The sequence below is a fragment of the Pseudorca crassidens genome, chromosome 10, assembly GCF_039906515.1.
Source record: "Pseudorca crassidens isolate mPseCra1 chromosome 10, mPseCra1.hap1, whole genome shotgun sequence".
NCBI classification, from domain to species: Eukaryota; Metazoa; Chordata; class Mammalia; order Artiodactyla; family Delphinidae; genus Pseudorca; species Pseudorca crassidens.
Genome location: NC_090305.1, coordinates 298128 through 315070, shown reverse-complemented (window position 1 = coordinate 315070; position 16943 = coordinate 298128). Strand labels below are relative to the sequence as shown.

The window sequence follows — 16943 nt, the reverse complement described above, 5'->3', positions numbered from 1 at the left end:
CCACCCAGTGTGTGCCTTCTCCTCCCAGATGTGGGACCAGCCATTGGATGGGAATGAAATGATATGAAATACGGAAAAACTTCCTCTCTCTTAACTTTCTTCTGCTCTTTCCACACTATGTCTCTGTCCTTCCTAGGGGCCCCCTGGCTTTTTTGTCATCCCTCTCACTCTTGTTAAGTCACACCCAAAAGTCCGTTGCTTGTCCATGATTAGACAAGCACCACATTACCTGGTGGTCCTGTGTCCTGGTGGCCCTGTGTCCCAGTGGTGCCGCCGCTTCCCTTCAGGTTGCACCAGCTGGCCTGTTGCTTAACATCACATTCCTGCCCATCGGCTCGTGGCGGGCTGTGTCCCCTCTGGCTAGTGAGGCCTTAGGAAGGCTGCGTGGATGTTCTGTAATTACGAGTTATGTCCTACGGACAGCGTTAGGGATTTTTTTTCCTCACTTCACCTGATTTTGTCTAATTATGACCTAGGAGTCTTCTTCTAAAACTCGTTTACACACTTCACAGCTGTGTGTGCTGCGGGAAACAGCACAGTAATGGATACTCATGTGTATCCTGCCATTTTGGCGTTGCCTTCTTCATCCCAGCTATTTTATTCCCTGTGACCTTGGCTACCTTTGAGGTTAATGCTCACTCTGAACTTACAAGTATTTGTCTTCAGACAGTTCTGTGTGAGGAGTTTGAAAGGGCGCTGGAGGGTCTGCCTTTGTTCTGGTCTCCGACTCTGGGCACGACCTGAGAGCCAGTGGAGGCCCGGTGCCCTGGCACAGTGAGCTGACAGCTGTGCCGGCCCCTCCATTTGGCCACAGCCCAGCCAGCAAGCACACCGGCCCCCCACTGGGGACACTGACAGCTCGACCGACAGGGCATTGGGCCGTCATTTTCGTGAGTTTAGCCTAGATGTTGTAGCTACGTTAGTCTCCACCCTGATTCCTCCTCAGAACCAAAGCCATGGTTCATATTCCTCTAGTTCTAGTAAAGAAGATGGCTGCAGAACACTGATTAACTTGAATGCCTCTGCTCTCGGCGTTAGCTGCGGGTTTTAGTGGTGTACTGTAGTGGTCTCAGTGTGTGGATAGATGGGGTGCATTGGTAGCACAGTGAGCAGACAACTCCAAATTGTTGCTTTAACCTGAAAATGGTGGCAAGTGTTCACTTTCCCAGTTACTTAAAACATTATTTATCACAATAGAAAGCTGAGGTTCATATGATTCCAAATGTTGTATTTCGACTTCTTAACAAAAAAGTGCTTTGGTATATTAGTCAGTGGTTAATAGAATCTAAGGGATTCCTCCGCCAGACAGACCCTCACGGCCTGGCCCAGGCCCTGTGTGCCGGGGAGCGTCACGGCCTGACCGTACCGCGCACCCAGAACCTGCCAGGCTTGCTCTCGTCCAAGAGAGGAGGATGCACACCTTTTGGGCTCCGTGAGAAAACTAAACCATAGAGCAGCCTCGGGACGCTTCACTTCCTCTAGCCTGTCCAGCCGGGGCTAGAAATGCCGTCCCTGTCTGTGTCTCTCCCAACACCAGGCAAAAACGTCCGTAACCATCTTCCCTTAATAACAAGCAGCAAAGGCCAACCACCCCTAACCACTTGGAGTACAGCTTAACAGCAGCCACTTTGGTGGCTGTTTATTCTGCACATTCCGGTGGGAAACTTGTGAGTGTGTGTTTTTAAAACAATAATGTCTCAAATGTTTCCTGGGAGTCCACAGTAGAAAGGAGACCCACAGGCCTGGAGGGGCTCAGAGACCTGCTTCCCTCCCCTAAAGCCGAGGACGCTTGGTTGACAAAACTGGGACCTGTCTCTCTGTCTCGTTTATCAGTGAGGGGATTAATCGGGCAAACCCCCCATCTCTCCACCGTGTAAACAGGCCAGTGGTGGGACGGTTTGAGGCTAGGTGTTAGGTGACGGGAGGAAGACGTCAGCAGAGCAGTTCCGGTCCCAAGGAGCAAATGAAAGGTGATGCGAATAAAATCTTCACGTTGTGCAGGAAGTTTACTTGGGATGTGAGTTTTCTTTTGGATCAGTTTACTTCAATTTTCTATTAATATCTCATACTAATAATCAAACTGTTTGAGTGACAACCAAGGTAGATTCATGAACATGATGTATTTGAAAACGCGTTTTTCATTTTTGCAGTTGCTGTCATTTCTGATTGCAGATGGTGTGACAGCCTCTGATCGCGGTAGTAAGGACTTCAGGATGACACGTGGAACGCGTGTCGGTCTGAGCCGGTCTGTGTACTGAAGGAGTGTGATGATAGGCCTTATGAAATCACAAAGACACCTTGAGAGGCTTTAGACGTGATGGGAGGCAAAGGAGTGAGCACGCCTGTGCTGCACGGTCGGGTTGTATTAATGAAAGGAAAAATTGGTGTATATTCTTGGACTTTTCTCTCTTTTTTTCCTTTGTGCTGTGGCTTTTTCATCTTATGCTAAGGAAAATAGGCGTGGAAACCCTTTCTTTAAACTAGAGCACGTGCTGCTTTGGGATACGTGGGCCACCGTCCAGCAAGACGGCACGTAAACTGCTGTGGACGACGGGGTGTGTGGTGGCGCTCAGGGCCCTGCTCTGCTCTCTGCGGGAGAAGACTGGCGGGAAGACTGGTGGAGCCGCGGGGGCAACCAAGCCCCTTGGCAGGGACCCAGCCCCACCCCAGGGCGCCGTGGTGGGTGTTTCTGCAGACAGCAGCCTCCACTGCAGCTCTGCCTGAGGTAGCCGAAGGCTGGAAGCGGCTCCAGAGCCCGCCCGCCCGCCAGCCAGTGGGGTGGGTGCGTGAGCGTGATATCCTCGTCCAGTCAAGGTCTGTGTGGCAGGGAGACCCTCCCACACAAAACCAGGCCGTGACCTTGAGGGGAGCCGCAAACTGGGCTCCTCCTGTGGGAGTTCATCCCTCTGCCTGTGTGAAAGCCAGCACCTTGCCCAGGGGAGGTGGAGGTCAGGTAGTGGCGAGCTGCCGGGTATGGGCGCGACGGGGGCGGGGCGCAGGAGGGCCTGCTGCATCTCCCTCGGGATGCTGGTTACCTGTGTGTGCGGGGCACGCGCAGCATCACGTCGTACACAGGAGTTACATGCTTCCCTACGTGTGAGTTCTACTTACTTTGAAAAGAGGAGAAAACTCCTGTTTGCAGACTTAAAAACCTCGACAGCAAAACGTCATGATTAGCAAGTATGGCCACTTGACACCTCTTCCAAACTCACATCTTTGTGCGGCGCTTTGTACTTTCTCAGCTCTGAAAGCCAGCTCAGACTCAGACCTTTAACTCGTTGATTTCAATTCAGAAATGCTTTTTGTGTGGTTAAATGTAAAGCTTAAAAAAATTGACTGTGATGCACTGTTCATCGGAGTCCCCTTTTCCTCACCAGGAGGGGTGGTCCTGCACTGCCCGCGGAGGACAGGCATGCCCTGTGGAGGCCGGGGCCCGAGGGCCGCATGGTTTCTGCTGTCTCTGCCCTGTGCTGAGGGGGGCCTCTGAGAGCTGAGACGCCTGAGTGACCCACCTCCCCACAACCCCATTGGCCTAAGACAGTATTTTCCCTATTGGGCAGATTTTTTAAACTTGGAGAGTAAGAAAAGTCTGTGGCTTGTTCAGAGCAGTACAACTGTGTCTTCAGCCCAGTTCTGTCTCCAGAGTCTTTGTCTTCTGAGTGGAGAGGTGCGGGGGGTGAGGAAATGGGTCAGACCAGAGGGGCAACAGTACCGTGTAACTTTGTATGTCCTACCGTTTGTAAATAGTTAGATTAGAAAGCGCTTTCCGCCTTCCTCTGTCTGAGGTGCGTCTTCCTCTCTCCCGCGCACGGCCCACCCACCCCAGCCTCCCAGGCTCCCCGGCTGCAGAGACCGGCAGAGGCTGGCAGGAGGCCGGGGCATGTCAGGCCTGCCTTTCCCTGGACCAGCAGTGGCTGATTCGGGATCATCTCAAAGCATGGCAGACTTGTGAGATTTATAGTCATGAATGATAAAGACACTGGGAAGAATAAAGGGTTGCATTCATTTTGGGATAAGGAATCTGCACAAACCTGTTACGGGGCCCTGAGCAACGAGTTCAGTAGAGTGGTACCAGCAGCTTTGGCGGTGAAGGTGGAAGAGCAGCTAAGTAATTGTCAGTAAAATTTTCAAGAGAAAAAGTTATGTGGATCTGAGATGTTGGGGTGAAGATTTTGCTCTGGGATCAGAGAAGCAACATCCTGTCAATGAAGGGAGCCCCCTGTGGCTTTGCAGGTATCCCTGCGGGAGTCTTGGAGCCGGGCTCGCCCAGGGGTGGAAGCTGACGTCTCCTGACGTCTCCGGCCTCCCGCAGGTGCAGGCCAGGCCTGTGGGTCCCTCCCTCACAATTAGGCTTCTCCAAATGCTGACTTAAAAGACCCATTATTGTGTAAATGAAGACTAAAATCCAAGTTAACTCTTGACTTTCATGTTTTTTTCTGCCTTCCACTTTATTCCAACTCCACTGTTTTTTTGACTCCAAGGTCTTTTCTTTGGTTCAATGGCAGAAACTTACCCTAATTGGATTTCACTTCTCACACTGTGGGTGGAGCCCTGTACTGAGACCAGGACTCGGTGCTCTGCTCCACCTTGATGGCTCCACCGTCAGAGGCAGGGCCGCTCGGGCCGAGCCACCTGCAGTGGCCACGCGTGTGTCCATCCACGGCCACGGGCTAAGTAGTGGGTCCGCAGTCCTGAACCAAGCCGTCGGGCTCCAGAGCCACGTTCTTCGGCCTGGCTTCTCTCATAAGCATTTATTAAGTTTGATTCCACTGAAGTCATTCTTGGGGGAAAAAAAGTACTCCTAGAGATTTTGAAATTTGAAGCTATCAGTACCACAGACCTTTATGAAGTATTATATACAACTGTAACACCTCGCAGTGTGAAACACATTTGCATACGTAGAATGAGTTCTACTTTCTTGTCACTTTCACTTTTCTAACTGGAGTTGCCTTCTAATGAAAACAATTTTTCTCTGCCAAAAGAAGAAATTGAAACAAAGGAATTTGATTTATGTTAAATCAAATTTTTATACCTTTAAGTCTAAAATTCAGTGTATCAGTGTTGAAACTGATATTTCATGCTAAATGTATAAAGTGTTCTGTAATATTTTAGGTTAGTATAATTCATAGACTACATAATTCATGTAGTTTTACACATCAGACTTTAACTTTGAAGTGGGAGAGGTTGTGACTCCCTTACCATATTGGACTCTTCAAAGCTCCTTGTCTCTGAAATTTATGAAGGCTAAACTCTTACGAATATAAATCCTTTCTTACAAATGGAAAAAATAAGCTATGAAATAATTTTACTGTTATTTTCACTGCTGGTGATATTTTGTTTTATCTTCATAGGGAAAAGTTTTCTTATTCATATTTAAAAGCTAGGAGATATATTAATTAAAGCAAAAAAAAAGGATTCTGAGAAAGAAAACAGAAAACTGTACAGGCCATGTCATTCATTCATATACTACACGTGAAAGGTGTCCTTTCCACCCCAGGTATTCATTTAAAAATCCTCTACATTTCAGAAGACATTTATCAGTTTAGAAAAGGTCATTAATTTAAGAAAGCACGAACTAAAACATAAAGACTTGGACCTAAAAGCCCGTTCTCTGTTCCAACAAAAGCTGATTTTGTTGCAGAATGTTCAGGCCTTTTTAATCTGTCCAACAGTATTGATACCGTTCTGGTTGCCTTTTTTTTTAATAGGCAGTAATTTCAATCATGTATTTTCACACTGTAATTGAATAGATAATTTACTTGAAAAAAACAATACCCCAAAGTTCTTTCATGTAGTGTTTCAGTTTGACCAAAAAAAAAGTACACTGTGGGATATTTATAGTATTTTTCAATCTATTTTTATCTGTAGACTAGGACTGGTAGCTGATTTAGGGCATAAGGGTTAAAAACAGGAAATGTGGTTTATAAAGTAGGTAGCATCTCCAGAGTTTCCAGAGTTAGACTGCTTTTATTACTGACTGTCGTGTTTCAAAACAACATGAGGCAGGGCACCGAGAGACCAGTCTGTGTTTGGAGGATGTGACAGGAAATGCTTCAGAGGAAAGCTTGTGTTCCTGGTACAGGTCAGGGGGGTACCGGTGTTTTCTGTACATGCGCCGTCTTTCTGTCCAGCTCTTTCTCAGATACTCTTTATACAGTCAGATTGAGTATAAGTCTTGTGCAACACAGTAAATTTCCTTTGACCTTCGCATTTCGCTTGAATTTTTCTTCTAGTGTTTTAATGGAAAGTTTTGTCGTCGTCATAGTTCAGGAGCATGTGTTATGGTTATTGTTAATTATAGTAATTAGAGAATCCAAGTTAAAGTAAAAAGGCATGAAGAAACAGGAGTCTAATCTTGAATAGCCTTTTCAATGACAGGTTGACAGAACCAGTCAAAACCCAAAACCTTTGACTCAGCAGTTCCACTTCTACAAGGTGTCTTAAGTCAGTTATTCTACGAGAATACAGGGTCTGATATGGTTGTGTCGTTATTTATGACGGTCAATACTGAAAGGCAACAGGACTGTCGAGTAGTAGGAGAGTAAGTTATGAATAAATAAAGTGAAAAATAAAACAAGTAAGTCAGATAAATAGGAAGATAAATACCTTATGGCAGATCTGTGCTGTAGAATACCAGGCAGCCACTGAAAACTGTAAGGTCAGTGTGTGCACACTGGCATGGAAGAGTGTGTGTGGTACATCACGGAAGGAAGCAAGTAAGTTTCAAGAAAAGAGTGTGTACTGTAATGTCATTTTTTAGGGAAAAAATTTATATTCGTTGGAAAACATCTGGAAGAATACACACCAAACTAGGGAGAAGGATAAAGGGAAAGCTCATTGGACTTGTATTTGTTATTAGGAAACTTACACTTCTGTATCTTAATTCCTTACGAGCAATTAATTTTTTCAAATTAAATTAAGAATGTAGGCTTGATCAATTCAAAATTGTTCACTGTTCTGTTCTTTAATGTGGCCGTTCTCTAGAGAGGTCTGCCTAGTGGTTTGCCAAACTTATAAGAAGACTCAAATCTGCCTGTGTAACACTTTTTAATTGAATGAGCATTTTCCCATACTTCACGGAAAACCTGAAGTTTCAGTGAATTAACTGGTTTTCCAGCCAGGGTTTAAATCCACGTCATTCCGTGCCCCCGTGTGCATCACCTGTTACAGGCTGTAGCTGGGACTGGCCATAGGAGCGCTGCTTCCTTTCCACCTGTCGGGGAGCATTTCTCCACAAACAGTGCTGAGGGTTCTCATCAGACAGAAGCCCTCTGTTCTATTGCTGCCAGACAGTTTTGTTTCAGCCACTTGCCTTCTTGGGGGCTATTTCAGAGATGAAGTGAGGCTGTCTCCTGTGGAAGGTGGCCATGTTTTCCAATCTGGGTGTGTCCCCGGTGGTGTGTAAGCCCTGTGAGGAGGGGGCCTTTGTGTTTTGTGGGTTTGTTCTTGAGGTCACTCCGTGTCCCCAGCACATGGAATAGAGTCTGGCATGTAATATTAATAGGCAGTCAATAAAAATTTTACTAGTTATTCCAAAATTAAGTGTCCTCCCTATTTGATTAAAACAAGTAACTGACAAATAGAGTTTTATGAAAAACAAGACCATTGCTGGCAAAGATGTTCTGAGGTCCAGGCCCCCTTACGAGAAGCCCACCCTGCGAGGGGCCCAGAGGCTCTTGCCCAGAAGGTCTGGGCTCTGCCTTCTCCGTGGAGAATTCCCACCTGGGCCACTGGGTGAACTGCTCAGTGACGGCCTGGACTGAGGCTGCGTGGTTAGGGGCACTTTTTGGTCAAATATCATGACACATTCTAATTTCACGTTCAGAGCATCAAGGAGATAATATTGTAAATACTTAGAAGCTGCTCTCATTCTGTGTCTAAATAACATGGGAAGCTGTGCGGGAGGAACCTTTCTACAAACACTTAACTACTGCATCACAGTAAAGTAGCTGTTGTCCGTTTGCTTTATTCTTCCTGTGCACATGCTCACGTTGCCGGCTAGTCCCGTCAAGTCAGCATTTATGACCCGCTGCTGTTGAAGCCGAAGCTGAAGCCAGCACATTTGCCGAGTGTTCATACGTTCTAATAAGCCAAGCGTCTTCCTAGGTATCTGGCACAGTGAGCGTTTAGTAAGTGTTGAGTGTAGTATTATTTGGAGCAAGCTTTTGCTTTAGGATGCAGCTAGAAAAATCGTATTTTAAAAACAAATGTATTTAGCCTCAGCAATATTCTGTCCTGCTATACCTTCTTTATTTAAGTTGTATTTTTCAAATGGATCCTGAAAAATTGTTTCAGAAAGACTGTCTTTGTTTTCTTCAAGGCGAGACCAGATGCATTGTCCAGATTCTGCACGGTGTGTTTCAGAAAGAGAAATCAGTGTATATTTTCTAGTGGTCATGGCTTCTAGCTGACTTTTTGTTTATGTCTTAAGAAATGGTACCTGAAATAGGCAGGCTTCTCTGGAGTCCTGACCCCAGGGTGCGTGCGTGCTCTTCAGTGGGGAGGGAGGGTCTCGCCTGTTCGGCTCACGGGGGTGCACCCCACTGGCCGTGCCCAGCAGATGTTTGAAGGAGAAGGGAATAAACACACATCACATTTTCATCACAGCTTTGTTAGCAAAGCAGATGTTGTCATCTCTGCCTTGTGCGAAGTAGGCAGTTGTCTAGAGGGTGAACTGACTTTTATCTTACGGCCGCACCATTTGTATGTAGGTGAGCCAGAACTTAGACCCCGAGTCTTCTGACTTTACACTGAGTGTCCCTTCTGTCACCTTGAGGAACTTGAAAGTCGTCATTAGCCATTAATGTTCGTAATAGTAAAAGCATACAGATAAATGCAGTGGAGAGAGAGCATGTATCACTGAAGTTCACTAAGGATGGTCCCTTCGTCAGTGTCGTGGAGCCTTTGAAAACTGTAACCAAAATCCTCTCCTGATCCCACTCCGGGCCTCTGACCACAGCCCCTGCGGACGCATCCCCAGCTTCCCCGGCTGCCCCCTGAGGCCTCAGCCACGCGGATGACAAAATGTGCCTGCAGCTCCTCTTGGAGCTTCCCCCAGGCCGGGGGTGCCCTCTGGTGCCTCCACTGTGCCAGGCCTCTTGTGCTGCAGGTTTGAAAGAGCCTACATCCTCCTACAGTTGGATTTGGAGCAACATTTCAAAGCAGGAAACTCAACAGGCAGTTAAACCCAAGGAGCAAATCTGCATTCAGGCTTTAGAAACACACCTGAAAGCGTCAGTGTGGTCCCTGCGAGGTTCAGAGCAGGGCCTGGGGAGCAGGGCCACGAGCAGGGTGACCTGGCCTTGTGTCTCTCCTTAGAGGGAGGAATTGCGATTCCAACCACAGAAGACCTCAGTGGTCTCATCTGTTGCACGCTTGTGGCCTTCAGACCTCGGTCCCTGGACACGAGGCGTCTAGGCCCCAGCCCAGTGCCCCTGATGGCCTCCACCTCCCCACCCCCGCACACCACCCCTCACCTTTCAGGAACGTCACAGAACAGGGACAGCAAGGAAATGGTTCACAGGTTAGCGTCCGTCGGAGAACAGCGATCGTTTCTACAGCACACAACCCTTCCATGTGGGCACCTGGCATTACTTCTCCCTGCCCCTTGGACAGAAATATGAGCACCCAGCACCTTGGGGTGAAACTCGGGAACTAGCACTTTGGGGATTTACGCACATTCTGCCTGGAGGACCCAGTGCCCAAGCACCTCCGACGTGTGCCTGGCATGTAGTCGAACCAGCAGATTCACGCGGGGTGAATGAATCCATTCCCTTAGCGCTAACCAGTTTCAGCACAACGATTAGCTGTTTGGAGGGAGGCTGTCAATGATTGATTTTTGTGTTTTTAAGTTTTTCTTGTTACCACACCAGCACGTGTGTTGCTCCGGAGTTTGTGATCATGTCTCGCGAGCTCCCTGGGGCCGCCTGCTCTTTCAGACCTGCCGCTGCCCCCTGCCCACTCCTCATGGGACTGTGGGCCCCCTGCCCCCCCTCCTGATGTGACGTGTGATGGTCCAGGAGCAGCTGTATGTCCTCTCATCCCAGGACCACAGCTTTTCCCTTCTCTGTTTCCGTTACCCCCCCCTTTTTTTTCCCTAATATTTATTTATTTGCACCGGGTCTTAGTTGCGGCAGGCGGGCTCCTTAGTTGTGGCTTGCAGGTTCCTTAGTTGTGGCATGCATGTGGGATCTAGTTCCCTGACCAGGGATCGAACACGGGACCCCTGCATTGGGAGCACAGAGTCTTAACCACTGCACCACCAGGGAAGTCCCTCCAGTGTTACTCCTTGAAAGAGTTGTTTGGGAGGAGGGTAATTATTTCATTCTTTCTATTCATCAAAGGAAAGTCTCCAGGAAAGATAAAGTGTTCTTACTTGTGCAAGGCTGAGGCGCTATGCTCCTCCCAGCGTGTTACCCTGTAGCCACATAAAACGGGAAGCTCGATTGCTTTTTCAAATTTTCTTTCAACGCAAACATGGTCCTGACTCTTAGAAGCGCCTGCACTCTTATTCTTACCTCCACAGCTGTGTGTTTGGAGTTGGATTAGTGAGTTAGATTTACCTCTTCCTTGGGGGGCTTAATGGCTGCGCCTAGACCCGTGCTCTTGCCAGGAGCCGCCTTCTCTGGGGCAGCGTGGGCATCGGGCCCAGGGCGAGCGGTCGCCCACACATGACCTCAGCTTGCTTCGTCCTAAGTCCGATTTTCTGCTTCTCAGGCAGCTCTCTGGCCCCACTCGTCTCTGTTCCCTTGAAGAACCTGAGGAGCTCACAGCTGCCCTCATGTTCCAGGCACGTGGCTGGGCCCAACTCCTGGTGCTGGTCCCAGCAGCACTGACAGGACCCCGGTTTCATGGAGACAGAGGCCGTGGGAGCCCCTCCTCTGGCTTAGACCCTCACTGGCCCAGTGTCGGGCCGAACTTCTAGTAACCGCGTTTTCTCTCTGTACATGCGTGAGCCAGCCCTCCACACTGTTGCAGTTTAAAGACTCGAGACCTGAGTCCAGTGGTCACGGAGTTGACCCGAGCACAGGGGCTGAGGCCTGTGGGCCCCGTGCTCGTGGCCTGCCTCACGCCCAGCCTGGGGCCCTGGGAGACAGCCCTCCTCTTGCGGGCAGAAAGCTTTCCTGGTCGTCAGCACAAGTCACGTGTTCCGCCTTCGCTGATATGAAGACTTGTTACTCTGCAGCTGTCCTTTTCTCTCAGGAAGAATCGACCTGTTTCTGGATTGTATTTAATTATTCTTCAACCAGTTTTCTCAGTTACTCCGTCAGCAAAATAGAATTAAAAACGCCTGCACCTCCATATCCCCAAGAAATATTTATGAGGTTGGCTCCTCAGAAGAAAAGCCGTGTGCCTCCTTACACACCAGGGTACATGGCAGAACCAGAAGCTGGCTGTGTATTGAGAATCTGCAAATGCCACGTCAACAAGGTGATTGCAGTTCAACTTCCCTGAATAATCAGTAGCTTGGACGACATTATGGGAGAAGATCCTCCTCAACATCATCATGATTTTGCAATACAGTAGAATTTTCTGTTTTGTAGAGAAGGAATTGTCAGTTTGTGCAATTAATTCTAGAAGGAATCCTGAGATATTAATTCCACTCCAAGTGAAAGCCATTGTTTTAGAGTTACAATAAAGCAGCATTTTGTTTTTATATTTTTTTTCTTGCAAAATAGCGAAGGAGCTCTTAAGGAGCCCTGTGAATGCCAGGACCCCCTCACTGCAGCCCCACACGGGTGCGTTCTCACACTCTTGTCGATAGAAGGCGAAGCTGGGTCCCTGTCTTCCTGCCACAGGTCACTGCTTGTAGAGAGGAGGCTGGACTGAACCCATGCCCGCTGCCTGCAGACTGCGCTCTGCCCTCTCGTGTGTGCCTGCCCTGGAGGGCAGCCATGCCATCCTGAAGTCATGGGTTTGTCCAGTCTCTAACTTGCTTTACAGAATCAGGTTGGAGTGTGTCTTTTTCAGAAGTTTCACCCAGAACTAATTCTTTTAAGATCAAAATAGTCATTCTGCATAATAATTCGACTTTTATTTGGAAGTAAGATGCTATAGTAGATGTTTAGCATATGTTTCATAAACTTTGGTAAATATCCTCCTTCTGTCCTCTGGGTTTTGTCTGGCGGGGGTGGTTGTGTGTGTGTGTGTGTGTGTGTGTGTGTGTGTGTGTGTACATATGAAGAATATGTGTATGAAGAAACTGAAGGGCAGTTTTAAATTTCACTTTTGACAGGCGGATCAGCAATTACAGAGAACAGAACAATGACAGAAATGGAAAAACAATGAAAGAAAACTCCTAATTAATTTAACCTTTTTTTAAAATAACTTGACCGAACATAGCCCTCGGGCCATTTGGCTCTCAGGCGCCCTGGGCCAGTGCTGCCCCTCTGTCTCTCCTGGAAGGTGCGGGGCAGGGGCAGCCACAGCAGCACCCACACTGGTGTCTCCACTAAATGCCTTTCCCTCCCCCATCTGATTTCAGGTGTCAGAAACTACTTAAAAGAAGCATTGGTGAATATAATTGCTGTGCATGCAGAGGTAAGCCGTCCTTAGCTATTCCTAAGGGACGTGGGTAACTGGAGGAAAGAAGAGGCCAGTTCAATGGGTTTTATGGAGGTCTTTTTCCCTTCAGAATGTATTTTTGGTGTAAATAAAATACAACTCTGGTTTCAGCGCACGCACATGTGTGTTTTAACTGTGAGAGAGTCTTTTTCTGAAATTGGGTATGTTCTTTTCTCATAATTAAAACTAAACTCATGAATATTTGAAAGGTAAAGAGAAGAGAAATTGAAAGGATGTCTTTCCCTAACTTGGAAAATTCCTTGCCCCGTTTTTAACCAGTGTACAAATGAGCGCTGACATCTTATTCTCGCAGCTGTGGGGCGTGTTCGGAAGAAGTTAGGTGGTGGCCTCCCCTCAGCATCTCACAGAGGTGCCCCTGGACGTTGGTGCTGCTGGTCACACCCAGCCTGCCCTCCCGTGGCACTTTGTGCTTAGTGTCCCGCCGTTGTCCCTGCTGTGACTGCCTTCGTAATTCTGCAGTCGTGGACTTCCAGGTTGGCTGTGGCCAGTGAACTGTTGTCCACCAGATGAAATGGGCCCAGCAAAGAAGTTCTCAGTAGAAGATTTCAGGCGCAGTTGACCGCTGCTCGAGAACCTTCTGAGTATCTGCATCTGGTGCAGGTGCATCGGGGGGTGTCAGGTTTACGTCACCCTCCACATGCACACGTGCTGCCTGGGTTACCAAGGTGAACTGGAGAAATGTGGATCATTAAGGCTGAAACAGAAGAGCGAGCAAAGGACACAGATTGCAGCCTCCACCTGGCTCTGAGTCTGAAGCAGCCAGAGCAGAAAGCGGAGTGGGGTGTCTTGTAATTTTCATTTCCTAGTGAGGCAGAGCATACATGTTTCTCCATAAAGTAAAGTTTTTATGTGATCTGACTCAGGCACGAATTTGCCATGTACATCTTTTTATGAAGAGTGATATACTTTCAACCCTGATTTTATCAAAGACATATAAAAGCGCTTTTTTGTTAGGTTAGCTTCCGATAAAGTTACGAGTGTAACATTAAATCATCAGGCAGTGGAGACATTTCAGTCGTAGGTGGGCAGGTGGTAATCAGAGGAGCTGCAGAATATGTGGGCATTTTAGTGATGATGGTGATTCCCACTGAGGCAACTTTGATTAACGTCCACTGTCGGTCGATAACCATGACGTTGTTTGTATTAGGCTTTTCAAGGCCCTTTTTAATATATCCCAGTGGCTGAAAACAGAATTTTGTACTTAACATTTACTATTCCCACATGATCTTAACTTGCCCCAAATTTTCTTCAGTACTCAGGTTATGTTTGGGTTGACCCAAAGGTTTAATACTAGTGATTGAATCTGAAAAAAGGAAAAGCTAAAAAGAAAATACGATTTAGTCTAACTTAGAAATCAGGATAGTAATATGTTTCTCCAAATGTCCAAACTGTTAGTTTGCAAATATCAAAATTCAAAGCTTGAAAACAACGTTTTTGTCAAATGAAAGGAAATATATATTTAATTCAGCAAAGAGTAAAATCGGGAACTCTGTTGGCCAATACAGAATAACGTATCCAGTATGAAGTAGCATTTGTTTTGACCCAAGGAGAGTCTGACCCAGTATGTTTTTATTTCTATAATTTCCTCTTTAGAAATCGTATTTCTTCTTGTGAAAAGGGTAGAGGAGGAAGAAATCTTTAAAACTATTTCAGTTTGTCCCCATCAACAATACCTTTCAAAACTACATTTGCCAATATTTTTTAAGAGGAATGTTTTTTGTCACGAATCAGTGAATACAGCTTGTGTGCAAGCCCGTGTCTGCCTTTCCTTCGTCAATTCTGATCCTGCAGAAATACAGCTTAGGAGACCTGGGGGGTGTTTTGCTACGTGCATCCCTTTGTTTTTAACAAGTTCTGGTCAAGGCAAGTCCTCATAATGCATCATTTCTTCTTATTTTCAACGTTCTATCAGGTGTTCACTATTTCCAAAGACCTGGTGCCTCGGGTGCTGTCTAGGGTGGTGGAAGCAGTTTCTGAAGAGCTGAGTAGGCTGATGCAGTGCGTCTCATCCTTCAGCAAAAACGGAGCATTGCAGGTACAACAGCCGCTCAGTTCTGTGTTTCACTTAGTTGTTTGAAAACACAGAGATGTGTTTTCAGTCATCAGCCTCAGGAGGTCCAGACAGGCTTCGTATTTTTCTGTGGATCTGCTGGTTGGAGAGCTACATGGTCTCCTGTGTGAGCCATATCCATGACGTCGACAGGTCCAGAGTTCCTGTCCCTTTAGAGTACAGTGACTCTTGTGAAACTATCTGAATGCAGATTCCTTCTGAAGTTCTGTGAGTTTTTCTGTTTTACAGTTGTCTTCACCACGTTCAATTTAACAGGAAATTTTTAGAAACTTCTTGTAAATAGTCTTTCCAGAGCATTCAAATGCAGTTTGCATAGAAACAACAAATAACTGTTTTTCTACTCATATTCCATTGGTTTATGTTGTATTTACTTAAACTACGTAATTACAATAGCAAAGGTAACTTCTGTAAGCCAGATGAGCCTTGGTTTGCCTGTAGCCAGATCAGTAGGAACCAGGGTGTGCAGGCCTGTGGGGGTGTGAGCCCCCCTGTACGCCCTCATGCCCAAGGGCATTGTGAGGGTATCTTCTTAAAGTACCAGAAGTTTTGCATCTAGTAATGCCTGAGGACCTCCTATCAGGCCAAGCCCCTGCAGATAACAACTCTAATCCTGAATAATATATAAAAATAAAAAATGTAAAAACAAAAACCTGAAGACTCTAGAGAGTGAACATGAGTGGCTGATTCTGGAAGAAATGGCACTTGGGTGAATTCCTCACTTTTTATGGATTTTGGCCTGAATGCAGGCCCAGGGGAAACTAAAACTACATAAAACCTGTTGTCTTTTCAGTGTAGAAGAATAGGCTTCAGGGCAGCCACAACTACAGGAAAGCAAGGGAGGTATCCCAGGGAGCAGAAAGCAGGAGCCGTAAGTTCTGTGTATACACTGCCTGGGTCTCTGGTTGGCCCCTAAACCACACGCCTGGTCAAACTCCACTGCAGCCCACGTAAGGCAAGAACCGAAGTAAGAACTGAAAAGCTGCCCCAGAGCCGAGGGTTTTCAGTCTGAGTCCAGATACATTTATTGCTTGTTAAAATAAACAAAAATCAGCTCTTCAGAAGCATATTCTAGAACCCAGAGTCTTCTCAAGATAACATTCACGATGTCCAGGATACAATCCAAATTTAGTTGAAATGCACAAGCAGAACAAAACAGGAAAACATGACCCATTCTCAATAGAAAAGACAATCAGCTGAGACCAGCCCTGAGATGACCCAGTTGTTAGAAATCAGACAAGGATTTTAAAGCAGCTGTGTTCAGTGATGTAAAGGAGACTATGCTCCTAATGAATGAACAGACAGGGAATCTCAGCAGAAAAATGGGAGCCCTAAAATAGGAACTAAGTAGAAATTCTGGAGTAGAAAAGTATAATACATTAATATTTTAAAATATACTTGATGGTAATAACAGCAGGATGGAGAGGACAAAAGAAAAACAATCAGTGAATGTATAGACCAAACATCAGTTATCCAATATGAAGAAGAGAGAGAAGAATAATTGAGAAAAAGTAAACAGAGCTCTAGGGACCCTGGGACATGTGATTCCATGTCCAATCAGCAGGTGAAGGATGGTCCACATCGTTAATTATTTGAGACGTGAAAGCTGACACAACAGTGAGTTCCCATCCAGCAGGAAGAAGAAAATTAAAGACTGAAAGCACCCAGTTTTGGCAAGACTGTAGAGAAGCGAGTTCTCACGCGTTGGCAGGAGTGTGAAATAGTACCGCTGCTTCGGGAAAAGTTCTTGCAGTTTCTTTGAAAACTAAGTATACACTTACCCATCCAAACACTGGAAACAGCCCAGGTGTCCATCAGTAGGGTAAACAAACAAATGGTGGATCCATAAAACAATTACCGTTCAGCGTCAGGGAAGCCGCGTGAAGGGGGCCTTGTACTGGATGGATATCATTTTCGTGGAGAAAACCCCAGGACGATGCTGTCCCCTGGGTGGTTGACACCAGTTGGGGAGCTGAGGGGGCTCTGCAGGCGGTGGTCCTACACCTCGGGATGGTTCCCGCACACAGTGTGTGCAGCAGCCCGAACTCACCAGATGTGCACTCGAAGATTTGTCCATTGTGCAGTGTGTAAGTTTTAACTCAAAGAATCAAAAAAGTTGCAACAGCCTACTCCAGGCAGTGACGCCTGTGGCAGATGCGTGTGCTGTGGAGAACATTGGCGGCGGAGTCTGTGCTGCACGGGTGCTCGCCGTAAAGTTCTCCCAGAGTCTCTGCACTTGAAAAAGTTCACACAGAAACGCAGAGTGAAAGGGATTGAGCATGTGTATTGA

At 46.8% G+C, this 16943-nt stretch overlaps 1 protein-coding gene across 3 annotated transcripts in view; it reads left to right on the top strand.

Moving 5' to 3' along the window:
* EXOC2 (exocyst complex component 2) overlaps positions 1 to 16943 on the top strand; it is a 156274-nt gene that overhangs the window by 131098 nt on the left and 8233 nt on the right. For all 3 annotated transcript variants that reach the window (XM_067751838.1, XM_067751836.1, XM_067751837.1), the window contains 2 exons: positions 12485 to 12540; positions 14498 to 14620. In XM_067751838.1, the coding sequence (XP_067607939.1) occupies positions 12485 to 12540; positions 14498 to 14620 (179 nt within the window). The remainder of the gene's footprint in view (positions 1 to 12484; positions 12541 to 14497; positions 14621 to 16943) is intronic.